Raw genomic sequence first — 18,812 nt, forward strand, 5'->3', positions numbered from 1 at the left:
AGCATCGATCCCCCCTATCGGAAGGACAGAGGCAAACACAACCTGTGCCCCTGATCCTTTAAGTAGTCGCCCCAAAGCCCTAAAGCCCCTTTTTTTACTAGGCATTAGTAACAAAAACTTGAACAAGGTGGAGATAAATTAACTTGGCTACAGCATTAAAGATGAGCATTGCGCAGTGGTCAATTGCTGGCTGGCTTGAGGCGCGTGGCTGAGGGTCTCTAATGAATTGTATGACTGATTCAGGCGCGTGGACAGCGCATGTGGTTACGGGGAAAGTATATGTAGCAGAGAAAAATGGCAATAAAGGCCTTCTGCTCAAGAGGCATCGGGAGACCGTGTCTTTCATCCCTTCAGGTCTGCCCCCTTCCAACTCAGGATATTCTATGATTCCAAGTGTGGAACCCAGCATTTGGCCTTGAATGCCACGCAGCTGGATGCGGCCCGTTGATCCAGCCTGTCCAGATCCCCTTGCCCAGCTTGGTGTCGCCCACGAACTTACAGCGCCCGGTGGGGCCCATCCAGCCCAGGCACGTGTCACATGGGACCCTTGGTGACCTCCCTTGGTGACACCCCAGGGGTCCGCCTTATATGACTGCAGCTGTGGCTCGGACCCTCAGCGTCGGTGCACGGCAGTGACGGACAGGGCAGGAGCACTGGGCCTTCGAGGAGTCCCCGAGCATAGCCCACGCCTGCCCGAAGGAGCCTCCGTTTTCTATTTGAGAACTCTCCCACTCCAGAGGCTCCTTCTGAAGGGGATGAGGAGGGAGGCATGCCCCCCAGGCAGCCCAGGCTGGCCTGGCAGGAGACCTGGTCTTCTGAGGGCAGCAACCGGCCAGCAGAGGACAGCTTGCTGGCAGAGGACAGCACCCCGGTAGAGGACATTTTGCCGGCAGAGGACAGAAGCCCAGCAGAGGACAGCTTGCTGTCAAAGGGCAGCAGCCCGGTAGAGGACAGGAGACCAGCAGAGGACAGCTTAGTGGTAGAGAACAGAGGTTTGACAGAGGACAGCAAGAAGGAGTTGCAGTTGCTGGATCCCAGTGAGTCGTGACTCCTCTCTGTACCCCTCCCTGCCACTGTAGGGGTGGACAAAAACACCACCTGAACTCCCACTCCATCCACTACCCGTCCCAGTCCCCTAAAGTCCCGCTTGATAGTCTTCAGGCTTCTATCTTCAGTATTATCACTGCCGGCCTGGACTATCAAAAGACGATAGTAATCAGAGGGGAAAACCAGGTTGGGAAGCTTTCTGGCAACGTCCATGACCCTAGCCCCAGGGAGGCAGCAGACTTCCCTACGGGTAGGGTCAGGCTAACAAATAGGGCCCTCTGTTCCCCTCACAAGGAAGTTGCCTTCTCAGGGGAACAGAGGGAACTTCTCAGGGTCCTTGGTGGCCTCCAAGTTAGCTCAGCGTCATGGCACCGAGTCACTGTGAAGGAGCTGCTGGAATAACGAGACAACAACCTAGTTCTATTAAAATATATATTGCTCTTTTGAGGACTGCTGCGGGGCTAGCGGCAACACAGCAGTGGAAATCTCTGTCCTGACATTGTGTTATCCCTTGACGTCAGGATCAGGGTGGTTTGAACTGCCAGGGAACGGACCATGGGTTCCGGGTCGTACTCTGAAGGCCGGAGGACTGCAAAAAAAAGAAGAGCAGAGATGAAAACCCACTCCTTGCAGAGATCCCCAGGCATCCCCTGCAGACCATGCCGGCCCCACTCGACTCTTCCCCAGGCCAGGAGGAGCAGGAGGGACAAAGGAATCCGTTGAAAGCTGCTGCTCAGCAATGTCCCAAATGCAGCCACCAGTCCTTCCCCACCTGCGCACCACAGGTCAAGTGGGGCACCTTCACAAGCTGGTTCCCTCACCACCTGCCTCCATCCCTTGGGAGGATTCACACACTCCAGGAATCTCCTGGACTCTTTCCTCTCGCTATTGTGCTTCCCCATGAGAGCAAGGGCTAGCAATCGTGACCCTGCTCCTAGCTGCTTGTAGGCTGTCTCATCTCCCTCTTCGTCCTGGTTGCGTGCTCTACAACAGGCTCCCACCTTCTGTCAGCCTTACTGCCCTTTCCCCTGACTCTTCCTCAGGGACACTCAACCCTTTCAGCGGCACTGCCCAGCTCCAGGCTGGGAGGCCATTCCCTGACACCACAGGCTACCCCGTCTCCTCTCCCTCGTTCCTATGGCTGCATTGCTCCTCCGCCCCGAAGCATTTCCCTGGAGCAGGGCAAGGCACGGGGGCCTTTGCCGCTGTCCACCCAGCCCTAGCACACCCCCCACTGCCCTCACTCACCGATGAGGATTTCATTCAGCTTCTCCTCGCTCTGGTCCTCGCAGTAGCGCGCAGCAAGACCTAGACACAGAGACCCCATCAGAGCCCCGCTCCCCAGCACGCTCCCAGCAGCGCAGCCCCTGGCCTGGCCAGCCAGGCTGTGCCCCCTCCTGCACCCTGGAGCAAGGGCCCAGTCGGGGGGCTCTGGGGGCAACAGGGCAGTGCCTGGGGCTGCCAAAGGCTGCCCCAAGAGGGACCCAGGGGCTGGGCTCACCAATGAATCTGACGGCCTCAAGTCGCAAGTCGGTCTGAGTGTCCTGCAGGTAGGGCTGGCTCTGCTGCAGGTATTCTTCTACTCTGCCTCTGTCCTGCTGCAGCTGGAGAGAGAGAGAACGCAAGGTCACGGGGCTTGCACACCCTCTCCAGGGTCTCCTCCAGCATCCTGGGGGCACGGAGGGCAGAGGGGCCTGCAGAAGAGCCCCCTGGGGCTCTGTGCTGGCAGGAAGGGAGCGAGGATGCGGCTGCAGGCAGCGGGCTCTGGCCGGGCGCGTTTGCCCAGCTGGGGCAAACCAAGTTGGGTCCTTACCAAGCACTCCCCGATCCTCCACGTCTGTTCTGTCTGGGCCAAGCGCTTGAGCTCCTTGCGTCGCAGAAACTTTGCAGCCTCGGCGAGAGCTTTCCCAGAGGCCTGCGGAGCAGCAGAGGTTGGGAGGTAGCAGCACAGCCTTGGGAAGGAGACCCTCTGTCCCCTCCTCTTGGCAGGGCTGCGAGCCTTTCCCAGCGCGTTATGGGAGGCTGTGGTGGGGGGCAGCGTGCACTGGGTTCAGTGGCCAAGGCAAGGCCACGGGACAGCCACCATAGGAGGCAGCTCATGCTGCCAGCCAGAGATCCCCCACAGCAACCCTGTGGCATCAGCACACCCTTGCCCACATAACTGCTCAGCTCTGAGATCTGTACCTTTGCTACGCTCTCACTCTGGTCTCTCATATGAACGTAGAGTGGGAGAAGGCTCCTGTGAACTGTCCTCTTCATTTTCTTCGTCCTTTGCCGCAGCACAGCCTCCACCACGGCTTGGAAGAGGCAGATGGAGTGCTCCTGCACCTGGCTGGACGCCTGGCAGGGAGGAGGACAGGAGGAATTTCAGCATTAGCGTGGCCGATGTGAAGGGAGCTCCCAGCACTGTGAGATGCTTCAGCGCTGGATCCTTCCCAGAGGAGCTGCTCAGGGGCAGCTGCAAGGCCTGGTGCCCGTGAAGGGCAACGCAATCGGTTGCCATCGCAGGCTGCCCGCCAGCCACCCCACTTTCGCCACCAGCCGCACCAGCCATGCCCAAGCAGAGCTCCCCAGCGCCTGGGCTGACGAGGAGACTGGGAAGGCCCTGCCTGAGTGCTGCCCACAGGGCCGGGCTGAAGGGCAGCCCTCGTTACAGGGGGCCCAGCTGAGGGCTCGGGCTCCCGCAGCACACTTACGTGGTCAAAGAGTGGCAGGAGCTTCTCAGCCAGCTGCAGAGCCGGGCCACTGGCCTCCCTCCTCTCCACATGAGCCATCACGTTTCTCAGCACAAGCAGGGCCTTCAGCACCATGTCTGTGTTGGTGTGATGCAGGGCCCCCAGGATGTCTGGCAGCAAGACCTGAATTTTCCTTGCCTGTAGGAAAGACACCATTTCCCTTCCGTGAGGCAGTGAGAGACCACCCTGGGCAAAGGGCTCTGGTTCCTGAGCACCAGCCTCCTGCCTTGCTTCCTGGCAGCGGGGAGGGACGGGAGGGCAGAAGAGCAAAGCCCCAGGCTGCCAACATGGCTTTGCTTGACGATGGCCCGCTCACCTTCACAGGGCTCTCTGACACGGTGCAGAGCCCTTTCAGAACCATCAAGCGCATCTCTGGGCTTGGGTGCCTCAGGTAGCTCTGGAGGTGCACTGGGTTACCAAAGTCCTCCAAAAAAATGTGATTCCGGCCCAGCATCTGCAAGAAAGAGCAGTGAGAGCCTGGCAGGGCCTGCAGGGCTCCCTGCAGCCTCTTCTTCTCCCACCTTTGGGCAGGGATGGGGCAGCGCCAGCTGGCACCAAAGAGGCACCAGGCGCGGGGAGCTACAGGGGCTTGCCGGCCCCAGGGACCATGTGTCCGTACGTCCTGCGGGAGCTGGCAGTTTGGGGGTAGATGGGCACAGGGCTGTGCCTGTGTGCCTGAAGGGGCACACGTAGCCCTGCTGGGAGCAAGGTTTCATCTGGGAACTCACAGCCAAGCGACGGATGCAGGTGTCTTCGGTGACTGCGGTGTACCAGTTGCGCAGCGGCAAGTCTCGTATCATGATTCCTAAAACCCTCTCCAAGGTCTTCGGCATGGCCAGGATCACCTCCCACATGGCCAGGTCAGTGCTGCAAGCCCAGAATACTCTGTCAGTGAGGCTGCCTCAGCCGCAGGGCCACAAACTGGGCCAGCCCCAGAGGACCCAGGCTGTCCTGCAGCCCCTGTGACTTGGGGAGCACTGAGGGCCCAGCCTGGGCAGGCAGGAGGGGGCTGAGCTGGTGTTCCCTGGGGGCAGGGGGACTCTGGGCTGCCTTGGACAGCTGGGCTGCTGCAGCCCTGGCTGGCCCAGTAGGGCTGGAACACATTGGTGGGAAGGAGGGCTGTGCTCCTTGGGGATGTCCTGTCCTTTGCCATTGGTGTGGCAAGCAGAGAGTCTCCAGGTGCATCTCCCGACGCGGAACAAGCCCTCAAGGATGTTAAGGCCAGGACCTGTCACGTGGCGGAGAGAACTGCAGCAGGTTCTTGACTTCTTCCCTGGACATCATGTAGGTCAGCTTGAGAAGCAGGGAGTCCAGGCACTGCCGCGCCGATGCCGTGTGGATGCTGCCCAGGTTTCTCCTGATGCACTCCATGATCGTTGGCACCTTGGGGGACAAAGTGGGAATGGTGTTGCCAGCAGACCGCAGCCATTGCCACAGCTGCCACTCAAACTTTGGCCCCTTCCATTGCTCTCTGCTGGCTTCAGGTGGCTTCTGGAGCCCAAGAGACCCCGATGTGCGAGGGAGGCAGGGAGGGAGGCAGGGAAGGAGAGAGGAACCACGCCTGGAAGAGCTCAAGGGCAGGGCCATGGCCACAGGCCACTTACATCTGTCAGCCAGTAGTAAGGGACCTCCAAGGCTGCGTCCAGCACGCTGCAGGCCCCCTGCTTGTCATGGATGCTGGAGTCTTGTAAAGCTTCAAGGGCTGTGAGGATGATGTCCAGCCTCTCATCAGGGAAGAGGTATCCTCCAAACCCCTGTGGGAAGAAGGAGGAGCGAAGACATGCCTCACTGAGTGTCCCAAGGGTGCTGCTTAGCTGAGCAGCAAGGGCAGCTCTGGAGAGAGGGCCCTCGGGGGAAGGGGTGAGGATGGGGCATATGGGGCATATGGGGCCAGAGTGCTGGCCCTGCAGGTAACCAGGGCTTGCTGGTGGCCAGGAGGGTGGAGCTGCTGCCGGGACACAGGGGAGCAGCCTTCGCATAGCCCCAGCCTGGGGACAAGAGGAACCCTCTCAGCAGGGCGAGTGAGGCCGTGCCAGCCCCACCGGTTCTGGACCCCTTTGCTCACACGAGATGCCTGCTGATGCTGCGGACAAGATCTCCAGCAAGGCCAGAGCTCATTACCTTGGCAATTTCACACGGAGTTGATATTATAGAAAATGGAAGTTTTGCATACTTCAATTTCTTGTGTCTCTCTGCATAATTTACCATGTCCGCTCTCAATATGCATTCTAAACAGGGGGAAACAGCGAAGAGTCAGTAGGGAAGAGCATCTTTGCCAACAAGCTTGCCAAATGGTGAAAAGCACTTCCACTAGGAATGGCTGAGGAGGGAGGCTCAGACCCACGGCGAGGAGAGTGGTGGGCAGGGATGTAAAGCACAAGGTGAGGAGTGCTGGGAGCAAGAGGGACCTCAGGGATGATGCAGAAGGAGGAGAAGCAATGGCGTTGGGTGCCGTGGGGGTAGCAGCGTGTCACAGACCCCCTTCTGCTCGGGGTCAGGATGTGCAGGAAGCCCCCTGACACCTGCCTTTAAGACGGCAGGGAGCAAACAGTCAGGGAGCATTCTGGAGGGCGTCACCATCCCTGGTGATGCACGGCTGGCTCTGCTGTTCACTCCTCGGGGAAGATGCCGTTTGGGAAGTGCTCATCGATTGATGGCTTAGACTGGGGGACACCACAAAACAGCGTGGTAGGTGATCTGGGGAGGGTTGGGAAGGACAGCAGCAGAGAACTGCTCCTGGACGGCAGGTGAGCGTCTAGCTTCTGCGGAAAACGATAGCCAGAATGCTGCGGGAAGCTGCTGTGAGGAGCAGAGGAGGCCAGGGAACGTGGCAGAATTCCGTGGGCAGCCTCCACCAAGCACAAAAACAATCCTTCACAGTACTCACAGAATCACAGAATTTCTAGGTTGGAAGAGACCTCAAGATCATCGAGTCCAACCTCTAACCTAACACTAACAGTCCCCACTAAACTCGGGGAAAACAAGTAGACAAATCAGTAGATGTTTGTGTGCAGACGGACGCTGCCCACCACACCTTCTTACCTCTTCCTTTTCTGATGATTTTGTATATGTGAGAAAGAGTTTCTAAAGCTGTGAATCTGATGGAATCTTTGTCACCAGTGAAAATGAAGAGGATGCCCAGCAGCTGTCCCAGGATGGGGATGTAGAGCTCTGTGGGCTCATCATCGCTATAGTTTTCATAGTCATCTGTGATCTGGGTGAGGAAGGGAGGAGAGACAAAGGGCTTAGTGGAGGCAGAGCCGGTCCCTGAGAGAGCACGGCCTGGGAAGGGAAGACCAGGGGCGAAGGAGGGACGAAGACCCTCAATTCACAGTGCTGAGGCACTCACGTGCATCGAGGCTTGCCTCACAGGCACCCCTGAGTGGCAGGATGCTCTGGGATGCAGGAAAGGGTGGAGGGTTCGTTGTGCCTTACCTCGGCCTCAAAATACAAGAGGATGAAATCACCCAGCCTCTCAATCATCCTCACAGCTCTCTCACGCACAGCTGGGTTTTTGGAGTGGGCAAAGTGCAGCAGCGCCTGTGAGGAGAGAAGTTGCTGGGTTGACAGTGGTCTGCAAATGAGACCTGAGAGGATTCTTTGGAAATTCTTTGCAAATGCCAAACCTTCAACATATTCTCCAACTCTGTGCTGAAACTGGCGATGGGGAAGTTGCGTACGAAGGCCGCCAGCATGGTGTCCATGGCTTTCATAGTCTGCAGGAAGGACAGAAGAGCATCGAATTATTTCTGTGGCCCTCCTCACCCCCAGGAGCTGGCTCTGAGCCCCTCAGGAGTTCAGGGGTGGCTTTGGGGCTAAAAAGCTGCTGTGTGCAGACCTCCTGCAGCCCAAGATCAGGTCGGGGAAGGGGAAGGGGTGAGGCTGGGAAAGCAAATCTGGGCCCCGGCCCTGCACTGGTCTCTGGTTGTGTCAGCACGGGGAAGCAAGGCAGCAGCTCAGCAGGACTGGGGGTGCCGGTACCTCACCCAGCACATACCTTGGCGTAGAGCACTCCTGTCTCTGGCACATCTGACTCGGGAGGCAGAAAGAAGATGCTCTTGAAGCACATGTTTAGGAGACTCTCCTTTTTGCCACACAGTGCTGTTGGCACGGTCTTGCTGAAGGAGAGAGAGAGAGGAGCCTGTTGGATGCAGTGCCTCGAGGCTTATGAAGGAGGACACGGACCTCCCTTGGCCAGGCATCCCTGGGAGGGACGGGCAGCCTCCCTGCCAGCTTCAGGGCCACCAGGACATTGCCACCAGGGGCTGGGCACGCACCTGAGGAGGGCGACAGTCTCCATGGCCTTCTGCCGGAATGCTGTGCGCAAGCTGTCCACGGGCTCCTTTTCCAGCAGCGCCTGCAGAGCACAAGCAGGATGAGACCTTGGAGCCGCCGGCACCCAGCAGCAGCAGAGCCAGCGCTGCCCCAGCCCTCGCCTCCCAGGGGGCTGGTGCCGGGGGGCCTTGCCCCTTCCCCAACCCGCTGCGCATCCTCTCACCATGATGTTCTCCACCAGCTTATGTTTGCTGCAGAAGCCATGCAAGTTCAGCGGCGCACCCTTCTCGGTGACACATCTGCACAGATCGCAGATTTTGCTGAGGAACAGCATCTTCTGCTCCTCGTCGTCCTGGCAGCCACAAAGACACCAACAGAGCATTAGGGGGACACCCACGGCCAGCAGGACCAAAGCCTTGAGGGGTCTGGGGCTGTGTGGGACCCCTGGAGGGCAGCGCCAGGAGCACAGCTGTGATGCAAGCGGCTGCCATTACCTTTTCTGTGCCTCTGACATACGCCCTGATGAATTCCACGGCCTTGTCTCTGCACAGTTTCCATGCCTTATCTGGAAAGGAGGAAAGCAAAGAGTGCTGCAGAGAGGGGCTGAATGCAGGGGTGAGGAGAGGAAGGGCCCCAGCCCCAGAAGGACGTGGGGAGGCCGCGGGGATGCCCAGAGGCTGCAGCAGCTCCGCTGGGAAGAGAGGCTGAGGGAGCTGGGCTTGTGGAGCCTGGAGAAGGCTGCGGGGGGACCTCGCTGCGGCCTCCCCATGCCCAAAGGGGCCTCCAGGAAAGCTGGGGGGGGATCTTCATCATGGACTGCAGCGACAGGACAAGGGGTGACACCTTTAACCTCAAAGAGGGCAGGTTTCTTTTGGACAGGCAGGGATTTCTCTCCTTCACGCCCAGGGCAGTGAGGCCTTGGCGCAGGCTGCGGTGCCCAATCCCTGGCACTGCCCACGGCCAGGCTGGGTGGGCTTTGGGCAGCCTGGGCTGGGGGGAAGCATCGTGATCGCCAAGGTTCCCCCAGCCCAAAGCGTCCTGGGATTCTGTGGTGCTGCGGAGGAAGCTCGGCCCCGTCAGCCCAAGCGCCGCTTTACCCAGGGAAGGAGTCCTGGAGTCAGGCAGGGGTCTCTGTGTCCCCAACCCTCCCCACCCCATCCCGAAGACCCTGACTCACTGGGATCCAGCCACTGTACGTCGTCCTGGCTCTCCTCTACCGGGCGGCTGCCCGCTGCCTGAGCAATGTCCTCTGCCGGGCTGCTGTCCTCTTCCGGCAAAAAGGCCTCGACTGGGGTTCTTTCCACTGCCAGCAAGCTGTCCTCTGCTGGCCGGTCGCTGCCCCTAGAAGACCAGGTCTCCTGCCAGGCCAGCCTGGGCTGCCTGGGGGGCATGCCTCCCTCCTCATCCCCTTCAGAAGCAGCCTCTGGAGTGGGAGAGCTCGCAAGGAGAAACCGGCGGCTCCTCTGGGCGGGCGGTTGCGGCATTGTGGGACGTGGGCTATGCTCGGGGACTCCTCGCAGGCCCTGTGCTCCTGCCCTGTCCGTCACTGCCGAGCACCGACACTGAGGGTCCGAGCCACGGCTGCGCTCTTATAAGGCGGAGCCCTGGGGTGTCACCAAGTGACGTCACAATGGGTGCCACTGTGACACGCGCCTGGGCTGGGTGGGCACCCATTGTGACGTCACTTGGTGACACCCCAGGGTGCTGCCTGACGCGAGCGCAGCCGTGGCTCGGACCCTCAGGCCCTGCTTCCCAGGACGTGGCTGAACACCGCTCGTTGATGGGAAGTAGAGAATAATTTTTTTTTTCCCTCTCTCCGTGCTCCCGCGCGGACTGATTGTTTCTTTTGTTTCTTTTTTTTTTCCTCCCCATTCCCTTTCCATTTAATTAAACCTTTCTCATCTCAAACCTCGAGTTCTCTGTGTTGTATTTTCTCCCCCTTCCTCTTTGAGGAGAGGGGGGAGTGAGAGAGCGGTTGTGGTGGAGCTCGGCTGCCCACCTGAGTAAAACCACCACACTTTGTCCCAGCAGCTGCGGTGCCTTGCGAGGGGCTGGGGCTGGGGTGGCCGTGCCCAGAGCCCTGCAGCAGCCTGTGGAGGGCATTGCCCTGGGGCCAGCCCAGCCTGGGCTGCTGGGCTGGGCTGGGCTGGAGAGAGGGCAGGGTGGTGGGGAGAGGTGGGCAGGGGCCGGGCTGGGCTGGGCAGTGCCCGGCAGAGCACTTTGTTGACTTTGATGACTTTCACCTATTTCTTTGAGGACTGTAGACACCCGTCTCTGTTCACCACCTTGCTCTCATCCCAGCATTTCCATCCTTTCACCAGTGTCTCATCAACCCTCCCCAGCTGCTCCTTCTCACACAAAGCCATGCTCTGATCACAGACGCTCTTTGGGTGACCTCTGGCAACGCAGCACAACACTCTGAGGGACAGTTCTTCCTCCTCGTGGCCAGCACCAACATTCCAAAGTGCACTTTGTGGCAGTTTTTTCTCTCCTACTCTTTTCTACTACAAAAGAAAGCTCCATCAGGGTGGAACCCCCTCCTAAAGTAGGCATCCCAATCCATCAGGCTCCTTGCGGCCTGTCAGCCAACCAGACAGAAGTCACCGCACCAGCATCTTCCAAGCCATGGGCCTGCTGCTGTCCAGTCATGGACTCAAGCAGAAGGGACAGGACAACCCATATGTGGGCCTTCTTTCTGCATGGGTCCTCCTGGGTATGTAGGCAGAGGGGATCCCACAGTCAGCATGCCAGCCAGGTGCCTTTTGCTGGCCTACCAGGGCCACTGGCAGATGTCAGCCGAAAAGTACCGATCCCAGCTCTAAGTCAAGGGTGACCTGCCACCTACAGACTGAAGTGACCTCTCAGTCCCTTTCTGTGACATGATCCTCCTGCTTCCCTATCAACTGCAGAGACAGAAGTGACCCCACAGTGACCAGCACAGTCACACTCCCCTGCTGGTGCAGGAGATCCTGAGGCAGAGCTGAGCTCATCAGAGCATTCTCCTCCGTCTCCCCCTTGTGACCTACTAGCTGATCAGATCCATGGCCCCTCACATTCAGCTTTGAGTGCCATGTGACTGCCCAGTAAGATCACGATCCCTGCCCTGCCCAAAAGGGCAAAGCACCTAAAGGTTAGGAAAAGGGTTAAAAGTGAGAAGGTTAATGTACGGGAATAGGGGCTTTCAGTGTTAGGTGTTCGTGTATGGGATTAAGGTTTCCCTTTCTAGGTTAGAGATTAATCAAATGTGTAGCTGGAGGGTAGGGTATTCTTCTTAGGATGTGTTCTGCTTAGGGTATGTGAAAGGTCTTTGGTTGAGGGTTTTTTTTAGGTCTGCAAGGGCTAAATAGAACATTTTAATGATCGCGTTAAGGGCAGGGATCAGGGTGAGCAAGACAGTAAAGGTAGGGGAAAGGGGCTATGGGCTGACTTTTTGCTTCGAGGGATATTGCGGTCAAATATTAGAGCAGAGTATTCCTGTCAGTGTGTGGAGAAGCCTTTAGTTTTATGGAATTCAGGTTACTGGCTAAAATACGGTAATGGCCTCACGTGACTGCTTTAAGTCAGCTTTAAAGTGAGATGAAAACTACCTGATCATTCTTACATCTTCAAAACCATTAGCTTCTGCTGTCCAAGCTCCTCTTCCCTCCCCAAAATCTCACATCTCTCCTGTCTAGGCTTATCCTGAATTCACTGTACCAGTCATCTTCTTAGAGGCAGCTTTCTGATGACTTTCATGAACACAGAGTATCTGTCTTACCTCTGCTGGCTACTCTGTTCCTGAGAAAGAAGCAGCTTCTAAGCCAGCATGGAGAAGGACACAAAGGGTCTGTAGGAGCACCTTGCACAATGTGCCCAGCAGTTCTGCACCACCACAAAAGTGCACATCCTGCCTACAAGTTTTGGTTCCAGAATGGCTCCTATGGATCCAGGGTAACTTCCCAGGCCCTTATGTATGCTTCAGTTTCCCCCAGGCATCTTGAAGGCAGTAGCTGCCTCTGTGTAGAAAACTGAAAGCAGCCCTGAAGGATGACTTTAGGCAAAAGCTGACACTTCTGACATAACCCCTATCCAAGACCTCTTCCTTTATGGGGCCTACCCAGTACTTAGGAAGAGTGGAACGCACAACCTGTATGCATAGCAGGTGCCTTCTTCTGGTCTATCACTGACACTGGCAGATGTGAGCCTAAAGGCACGTATCCCAGTCAAGAGTCAAGGGATGACCTGTTGGCTACTTCAGAAAGAGCTCAACTCACAATCCACTTTACAAATATTCCCTTAGGAATGGATTAGGAATTTCTGAAGCACCACCGACTTTGTGATACAACACCTACAAAACACATACTTTCTTTCAAAATCATTAGTTTCTGCTGCCCAAACTCCTCTTCCCGCCCCCAGATCTCACATCTCTCCTGGCCAGCCTTCTCCTAACCTCCCCATATCGGTCATCTGTTTGGGAGCAGGATTCTCATGACATTCATGATCTCAGGGTACCTGTCTCACCTCTGCTGGCTACTCTGTTACTGAGAAAGAAGCAGCTCCTAAGCCAGCATGGAGCACCCTGCACAAAGTGCCCAGCACCACCATAGAAGTGTGCTGCCTACAAATTTTGGTCCCCAAATGGCTGCTTTGGATCCAGGGTAACTTTTTCCCAGGCCCTTATACATGGTTCATTTTCCCCCAGGCATCTTGGCAGTGGCTCCCTCTGTACAGAAAACTGAAAACAGCCCTGAAGGATGACTTCAGGCAAATGCTGACACCTCTGACATGACAACCCCGATCCAAGACCTCTTCCTCTTTGGGGCCTACCAGGTACTTAGGAAGAGTGAATTGCATGAACTACATGCAAAGCAGGTAACCTGCACTTGCCTTTCAGGTACATTCAGAGAGATGAGCTTAATGGCACTGCTCCCAGCCAGGAGTCAAGTGATGACCTGTCAGCTACTTCAGAAAGAAGTCACTTCACACGCCATTAAACAGCCATTTGCTTCCAACTAGATTAGAAATTTCTGAGGCACGACTGACCCCTTATTAACATACCTACAAAACATTCTCTTTTTGGCCCTGGACCTGCCCAGGCAGTGATCTGGTTGTGACTCTTCCAGCCCAAGGCACTGCTGCTCAACTCCCAGCCTCTCTGATGCATGGGAGCCAGTTCTGTACCAGTCCAGTCAGGTGCTAGGCCAGGAGGGACCTTGCAGGCAATCTTCAAGGCCCGTGCCTGTTGGCAGTCTCTCAGCTCCTTGTGCACAGCAAAGATAACGCTCAAATCCAGAAGCCATGTGCCTGAAGCTGGCCTAGAACACACTCAGGGAAGGGCCCTCCCAGCCCCAGCCCCAGCCCCAGCCCGAGCTGGCGGTGCTGCTCTGCGGAGTGAGGGGGCTGTGGTGCCCAGGGCACAGGGACACTCTGCAGGGCCATGCTGGGCAGGCTGGGAGGCAGACCCAGCTCATGGGGTCACTGCCATTGCCCCAGGGCCGCAAGGAATCACTCGCCAGACTCCTTTGCTGGGGCTGTGTTGTGGTTTAACGTGGCCAGCAGGTAAGCACCACACAGCTTTTTGCTCACCCTCCCTCCTCCCTCTCTGGAATGGGGGAAAGAAATGAGAAAGTGAATCCTGTGGGTTGAGATAGAGACAGTTTATTAAGGAAGGAAAGGGAAGGGGAGGGGAGGGGAGGGGAGGGGAGGGGAGGGGAGGGGAGGGGAGGGGAGGGGAGGGGAGGGGAGGGGAGGGGAGGGGAGGGGAGGGGAGGGGAGGAGAGATATCATAACTTGTGGAAACAGACAGCTTTCCATCCACTAGCCTTCTGTGACTCTGTACTGCAATTCCGTTCAACTGGTTACTCCTTTATTATCCAAACTCTCCTGCAACTCCTGATACTGCTAACTTGTCACAGATAGCACAATCACACGAAGGTTGAAACGTCTGCCTGCAGACATGAAAGGCTGACAGAATGGAGCATCTGTCCAGGGGAACCTTGAGAAACTGCAGGATTTTGCCTACAGAAACCTCTTGACATTTACAAGAAGAAAAGCCTCATCCTGCACCAGAGGAAGAGGAACCCCACACATCAGGGCAGACTGGGACCCTGCTGAGTGAGCAGTGCCCAGGAGGAGGAGGGCCTGGGCACCACGAGGGATGCCATACGAGCTCACCAGGAGCTCACCAGGAACCAGGCCAACTTCCTACAGAGCTGCCTTATGAGGAGCATGGCCACCAAGAAAATGTAAGTTACCATGCTCGGCTCCGATCTGATGAGACACCACACAGCCAGCAGGGAAAGAGGTGCAGGTCTGTGAATCTCTTGGACAGCCTGGTGTGGAGAGGAGCAAGCACACTGGAAAGGCTGAAAGTCCCAACAGGCCTGAGGTCTGTGTGTCAATGGCTAGGGCTGTTGTCTCCGACAGCGAGGCCTATGAGGAGGCAGCTTCTTGTTAAAGCACCAGGGTCTCATTGCCTCCTCACCAGCCATGAACCAGGCAGGAGTCGTACCCTTCTCCTGCACTGGGCCATGGACATCCCCATCTCCTACTGCCCAGGAAGAGCCCTGAGCTCCTGTGTGAAGGGAAAGGGTCTCCCTTCCCAGGAGCCTGGGGTCAAAGCCTGTTTTTCAATACATCAGTGTCACCTTCACATTTGTCTACCTGTCCTCACTGCCTCCAGTGTTCTGCTCTAATGAGCTCCAAGGGAGGCTGTGTCAGTGCCAGCAGAGTCCCCCCTCAGGGGGACACTGCAGGAAACTTGCATCTGCCTTGGATTTCTTGAGAGATTTCTTCAACGCACTCTCAGTGCCTGAGGTTCATGGGCTCATCGCCAAAGCCCCCAGAGGGCTGATTCCAATGCCTCTGCTGCTGATCTGGGCTGGGCTCCTGGGACAGGGAGAGCTCCTGGCAAGAGGGCCCTGGTGCAGAGAGACAGCTCTGCCCAGGAGCAGCTCCTCTGCACAGCGCAGAAGGGCTGGGGGCTCGACCCCCATGGGGAGAGGGGTTGGAGGCAGTTGGGAGTGGGAGGGTGCTGAGAGCTGCCTGCAGGAGAAATCTGCACAGCCCTTGACAAGGTAAGTCTCTGGCTGCAGGGCCATGCAGCTGCAGCTCCTGGAAGGGTCTCGTGCTGGGTCTTGTTTCTGGGAGGGCGGTGGGCAATGCAGTAGGCTGTGAGAGTCCTGCTGGATTGCACTGCGAGGTGAGGAAGTCTGGCAGAAGCCCCTTGGAGTGGCCTAAGCCAGGTGCCCCTGACACCCTAGAAGCCTCGAACACCCTGCTGGTGATGCAGGGCTCTCTGTCAGCTGCCCCATAGCTCCTGCTGCATGGAGGTGCCCCTTGGCAGGGCCCTGTTGGTGGCAGGGTGCTGCAGGGCAGCGCTGAGCACAGCCGCATGGGATGGGGTCTGTGAGCACAGGCGGGGGAAAGAAGAGTTTGGCCAAGATCAGCAGGAACAGAGTGGCCAAGAATCCTCTAGGTACAGCATGTTGTGTGCCTGGGATACTGGAATACCCCAGCGTGTGGATATTCACCTGTCTGTGGGGTGTTTTCCTGGGCTTCAGGCTGCTCTCCAGCAGGATGCAGCTCTCTCGTGGCATCCTTGTGGCATCCAGGCGTCCCAAGGAGAAGACACCTCCTTGCTAAGGCCATGTCCGTGCTGCTGGATGTCTGTCTGTGGGCAGCTGGAGTGAGGCCTCGGCAGCCCTGGCTAGGGGGGAAGAGCTGAGATCCTGCTCAGGCCCCCAGGGCCAAGGTAAGGATTCTGTCCAGCCTCACTCGGACTGGGGCTTCTCTGCTCTCAGCTGTCTCCGTTTTTTTCTCAGCGTAACACGAGTATGATCGGTGTCCTAAGCATTACAGGGGTAATTGTAAAAAAATACAGCAAATAAAATCTCTCTTGCTCTACAGTGTGGTCGGATGAGTTGTTTGCAAAAAGACTGCATGGCTCATTGATCTGACAAGTGGACTGCACTTGAGTTTCCCCCATGGTCCTGCTTCCCTCCTGCTGCACAGCAGGAAGGACTCCTCTGGAGCCCACAGCAGCCCCTGCTCCCAGTGTCACACGCAGCCAGCACCACCCAGAGCTCAAGCAAGAGAGCTGCAGAAAGGTTCTCATGCAAAGAGAGAGGCTTATCTGCGGGCTTTCCAGGAGATGAAATAGGTTTTCCTCATTGAAGTCTGTTCTATTTTTTTTTTCTCCTCTTCAAAGATACCTGTGTCCAAAGTCAGCAAATGCCCAACAGCAGCTCTGTGAGCGAGTTCCTCCTGCTGGCATTCGCAGACACGCGCGAGCTGCGGCTCCTGCACTTCGTGCTCTTCCTGGGCATCTCCCTGGCTGCCCTCCTGGGCAACGGCCTGATCCTCACCGCCGTAGCCTGCGACCACCGCCTCCACACCCCCATGTACTTCTTCCTCCTCAACCTCGCCCTTCTCGACCTGGGCTGCATCTCCACCACTCTGCCCAAAGGCATGGCCAATGCCCTCTGGGACACCAGGGCCATCTCTTATCACGGGTGTGCTGCACAGGTCTTCTTTTTTGTCTTCTTGGTTGGAGCAGAGTATTCCCTTCTCACCGTCATGGCCTACGACCGCTACGTTGCCATCTGCAAGCCCCTGCACTACGGGAGCCTCCTGGGCAGCAGAGCTTGTGCCCAGATGGCAGCAGCTGCCTGGGGCAGTGGCTTTCTCAGTGCTGTCCTGCACACAGCCAATACATTTTCCCTGTCCCTCTGCCTTGGAAATGCAGTGGCCCAGTTCTTCTGTGAGATCCCCCAGATCCTCAAGCTCTCCTGCTCAGATGCCTACCTCAGGGAAGTTGCTGTACTCTTATTTACTCTTTCTTTAATCTTTGCTTGTTTTGTTTTCATTATGTTGTCCTATATACGGATTTTCAGGGCTGTGCTGAGGATTCCCTCTGAGAAGGACCAGCACAAAGCCTTTTCCACGTGCCTCCCTCATCTGGTTGTGGTCTCTCTGACTGTCAGCACTGGCATGTTTGCCTACCTGAAGCCCCCCTCCATCTCCTCTCCATCCCTGGACCTGTTGGTGGCCGCTCTATTCTCGGTGGTGGCTCCAGCAGTGAACCCCTTCATCTACAGCATGAGGAACAAGGACCTCAAGAATGCCTTGTGGAAACTGATGACTTGATTTGCTTCGGAAGCAATAATTTCACAGTCTGTTTCTGCAGATTACTCAGAATATCACTTACACAGAACAACCTATATTCCCTTTTTTGTTGTTTTTGTGTGTGTGAGTGTGTATTTTTAGTACTGGTATTACTTAGTTTTGTGTTTTGTTTTGTTTTGTTTTGTTTTTTTTCAGGTTAGGTTGCCCAATAAAATGTCATTTTTGTCCCACTCCCAATTCTGTACGTGTGTTTAGTGTATGTACTGAGTCTCTGTCCATGTGGAATTATGGTCTCTGTGAACTTTTAACGAAATAAAACAGCCTACACTGCCTTCTTTGTCTGATGTCCTTCCTCTGAGACCTGGTCTGGCTCTGCTGGGGCAGTGCCCATTTGCAGAGGAAAAGAGTCCCATTCCAGCAGCACAGCCAGGGAGCACCAGCGCTTGGGGCATGCCAAGCTGCTCTCTTGCCTCTGCCGCCCTCTCCTGCTGGTGGGGCCAGGCCCGGCTGCTCCTGGAGCTTGGTGCCAGTGCTGTTGTGGGGCTGTGCTGGGACTGCTGGCAGGTTAATGTTTCTTGCAGAGGGAATTAGCATCTGCCAGCAGAGTCCAGGGTATTGGCCGGAGCAGCATGAGCCCATAAAACAGGTGGAGCCCGCAGAGCATGAGCCTGTCCAAGGTGAATTTACCAGAGCTCAAGTGCTCAAGCTGCTGCCAACAGGCAGAGGAGAGCTCTGCAGCCCCAGGACACGCAGTAGCCCCAGCAAAGGAGGCTGGTGACTGATTCCTTGCAGCCTTGGGCAATGACAGTGACCCCATGAGCTGGGTCTGCCTCCCAGCCTGCCCAGCATGGCCCTGCAGAGTGTCCCCGTGCCCTGGGCACCACAGCCCCCTTGCTCTGCAGAGCAGCACCGCCAGCTCGGGCTGGGGCAGGGGCTGGGAGGGCGCTTCCCAGAGTGTCTTCTAGGCCAGCTTCAGGCACACAACATCTGCATGTCAGAGTGATCTTTGCTGTGTGCAAGGAGCTGAGAGACCAACAACAGTCATGGGGCTGGAACATTGCCTGCAAGGTCCCACCTGCCCTAGCACCTCCCAGAACTGGCACGGAACTGGTTCACATGCATCAGAGAGTCTGGGAGCCCAGCAGCAGTGCCATGGGCTTGAAGGATCACAATCAGATCACTTCTACCTGGGCAGGTCCTAGGCCAAAAAGGGGGTGTTTTGTAGGTATGATATTAGGAGGCGGTGGTGCCTCAGAAATTCTAAGTCCAGCAGGAAGTGAATGGCTGTTAAATGGCCTTTGAGGTGGCTTCTTGGAGAAATAGCTGGCAGCTCATCCCTTGACTCCTGGCTGGGATCTATGCCATTAGGCTCATATCTGCAAAAGTACCTGAAAGGCAAGCAGAAAGCACTTGCTGTGCCTGTAGTTTGTGAGATCCGCTCTTTCCGAGTACCTGGTAGGCCCCATAAAGGAAGAGGTCTTGGATAGGGCTTGTCATGTCAGAGGTGTCAGCTTTTGCCTGAAGTCATCCTTCAGGACTGCTTTCAGTTTTCAACACAGAGGGGGCCACTGCCTCCAAGATGCCTGGGGTAAACTGAACCATGCATGAGGGCCTGGAAAAAGTTACCCTGGCTGCATAGGAGGCATTCTA

At 56.7% G+C, this 18,812-nt stretch overlaps 2 protein-coding genes across 4 annotated transcripts; one reads left to right on the forward strand and one right to left on the reverse strand.

Annotated features, from left to right (window-relative positions):
• Nucleotides 1-7,764: 7,764 nt before the first annotated feature.
• Nucleotides 7,765-9,822, reverse strand: LOC140002812 (uncharacterized). Its single transcript, XM_072040205.1, has 5 exons — nt 9,235-9,822; nt 8,552-8,622; nt 8,281-8,409; nt 8,060-8,139; nt 7,765-7,900 (listed from the first exon to the last, which is right to left on the reverse strand). Exons 1-5 carry the CDS (start codon nt 9,539-9,541, stop codon nt 7,765-7,767), a joined length of 723 nt encoding a protein of 240 aa, XP_071896306.1. The 5' UTR covers nt 9,542-9,822.
• A 1,921-nt stretch (nt 9,823-11,743) lies between these two features.
• LOC119718151 (olfactory receptor 14C36-like) lies at nt 11,744-17,268 on the forward strand. Of its 3 annotated transcripts, none has more exons than XM_072040240.1 (2): nt 11,744-12,866; nt 13,952-17,268. In XM_072040240.1, the coding sequence occupies exon 2, from the start codon at nt 16,269-16,271 to the stop codon at nt 17,181-17,183; it is 915 nt and encodes a 304-aa protein (XP_071896341.1). In that variant the 5' UTR covers nt 11,744-12,866; nt 13,952-16,268; the 3' UTR covers nt 17,184-17,268. The 3 variants fall into 3 exon arrangements, with proteins under 3 accessions (XP_071896341.1, XP_071896342.1, XP_071896340.1); XM_072040241.1 differs by lacking the exon at nt 11,744-12,866 and having other exon boundaries at nt 13,799-16,144; nt 16,246-17,268; XM_072040239.1 differs by lacking the exon at nt 11,744-12,866 and having other exon boundaries at nt 13,799-14,281; nt 15,945-17,268.
• The last annotated feature ends 1,544 nt before the right edge of the window (nt 17,269-18,812 follow it).

This window comes from Anas platyrhynchos, chromosome 6, assembly GCF_047663525.1.
Source record: "Anas platyrhynchos isolate ZD024472 breed Pekin duck chromosome 6, IASCAAS_PekinDuck_T2T, whole genome shotgun sequence".
Taxonomy (NCBI): domain Eukaryota; kingdom Metazoa; phylum Chordata; class Aves; order Anseriformes; family Anatidae; genus Anas; species Anas platyrhynchos.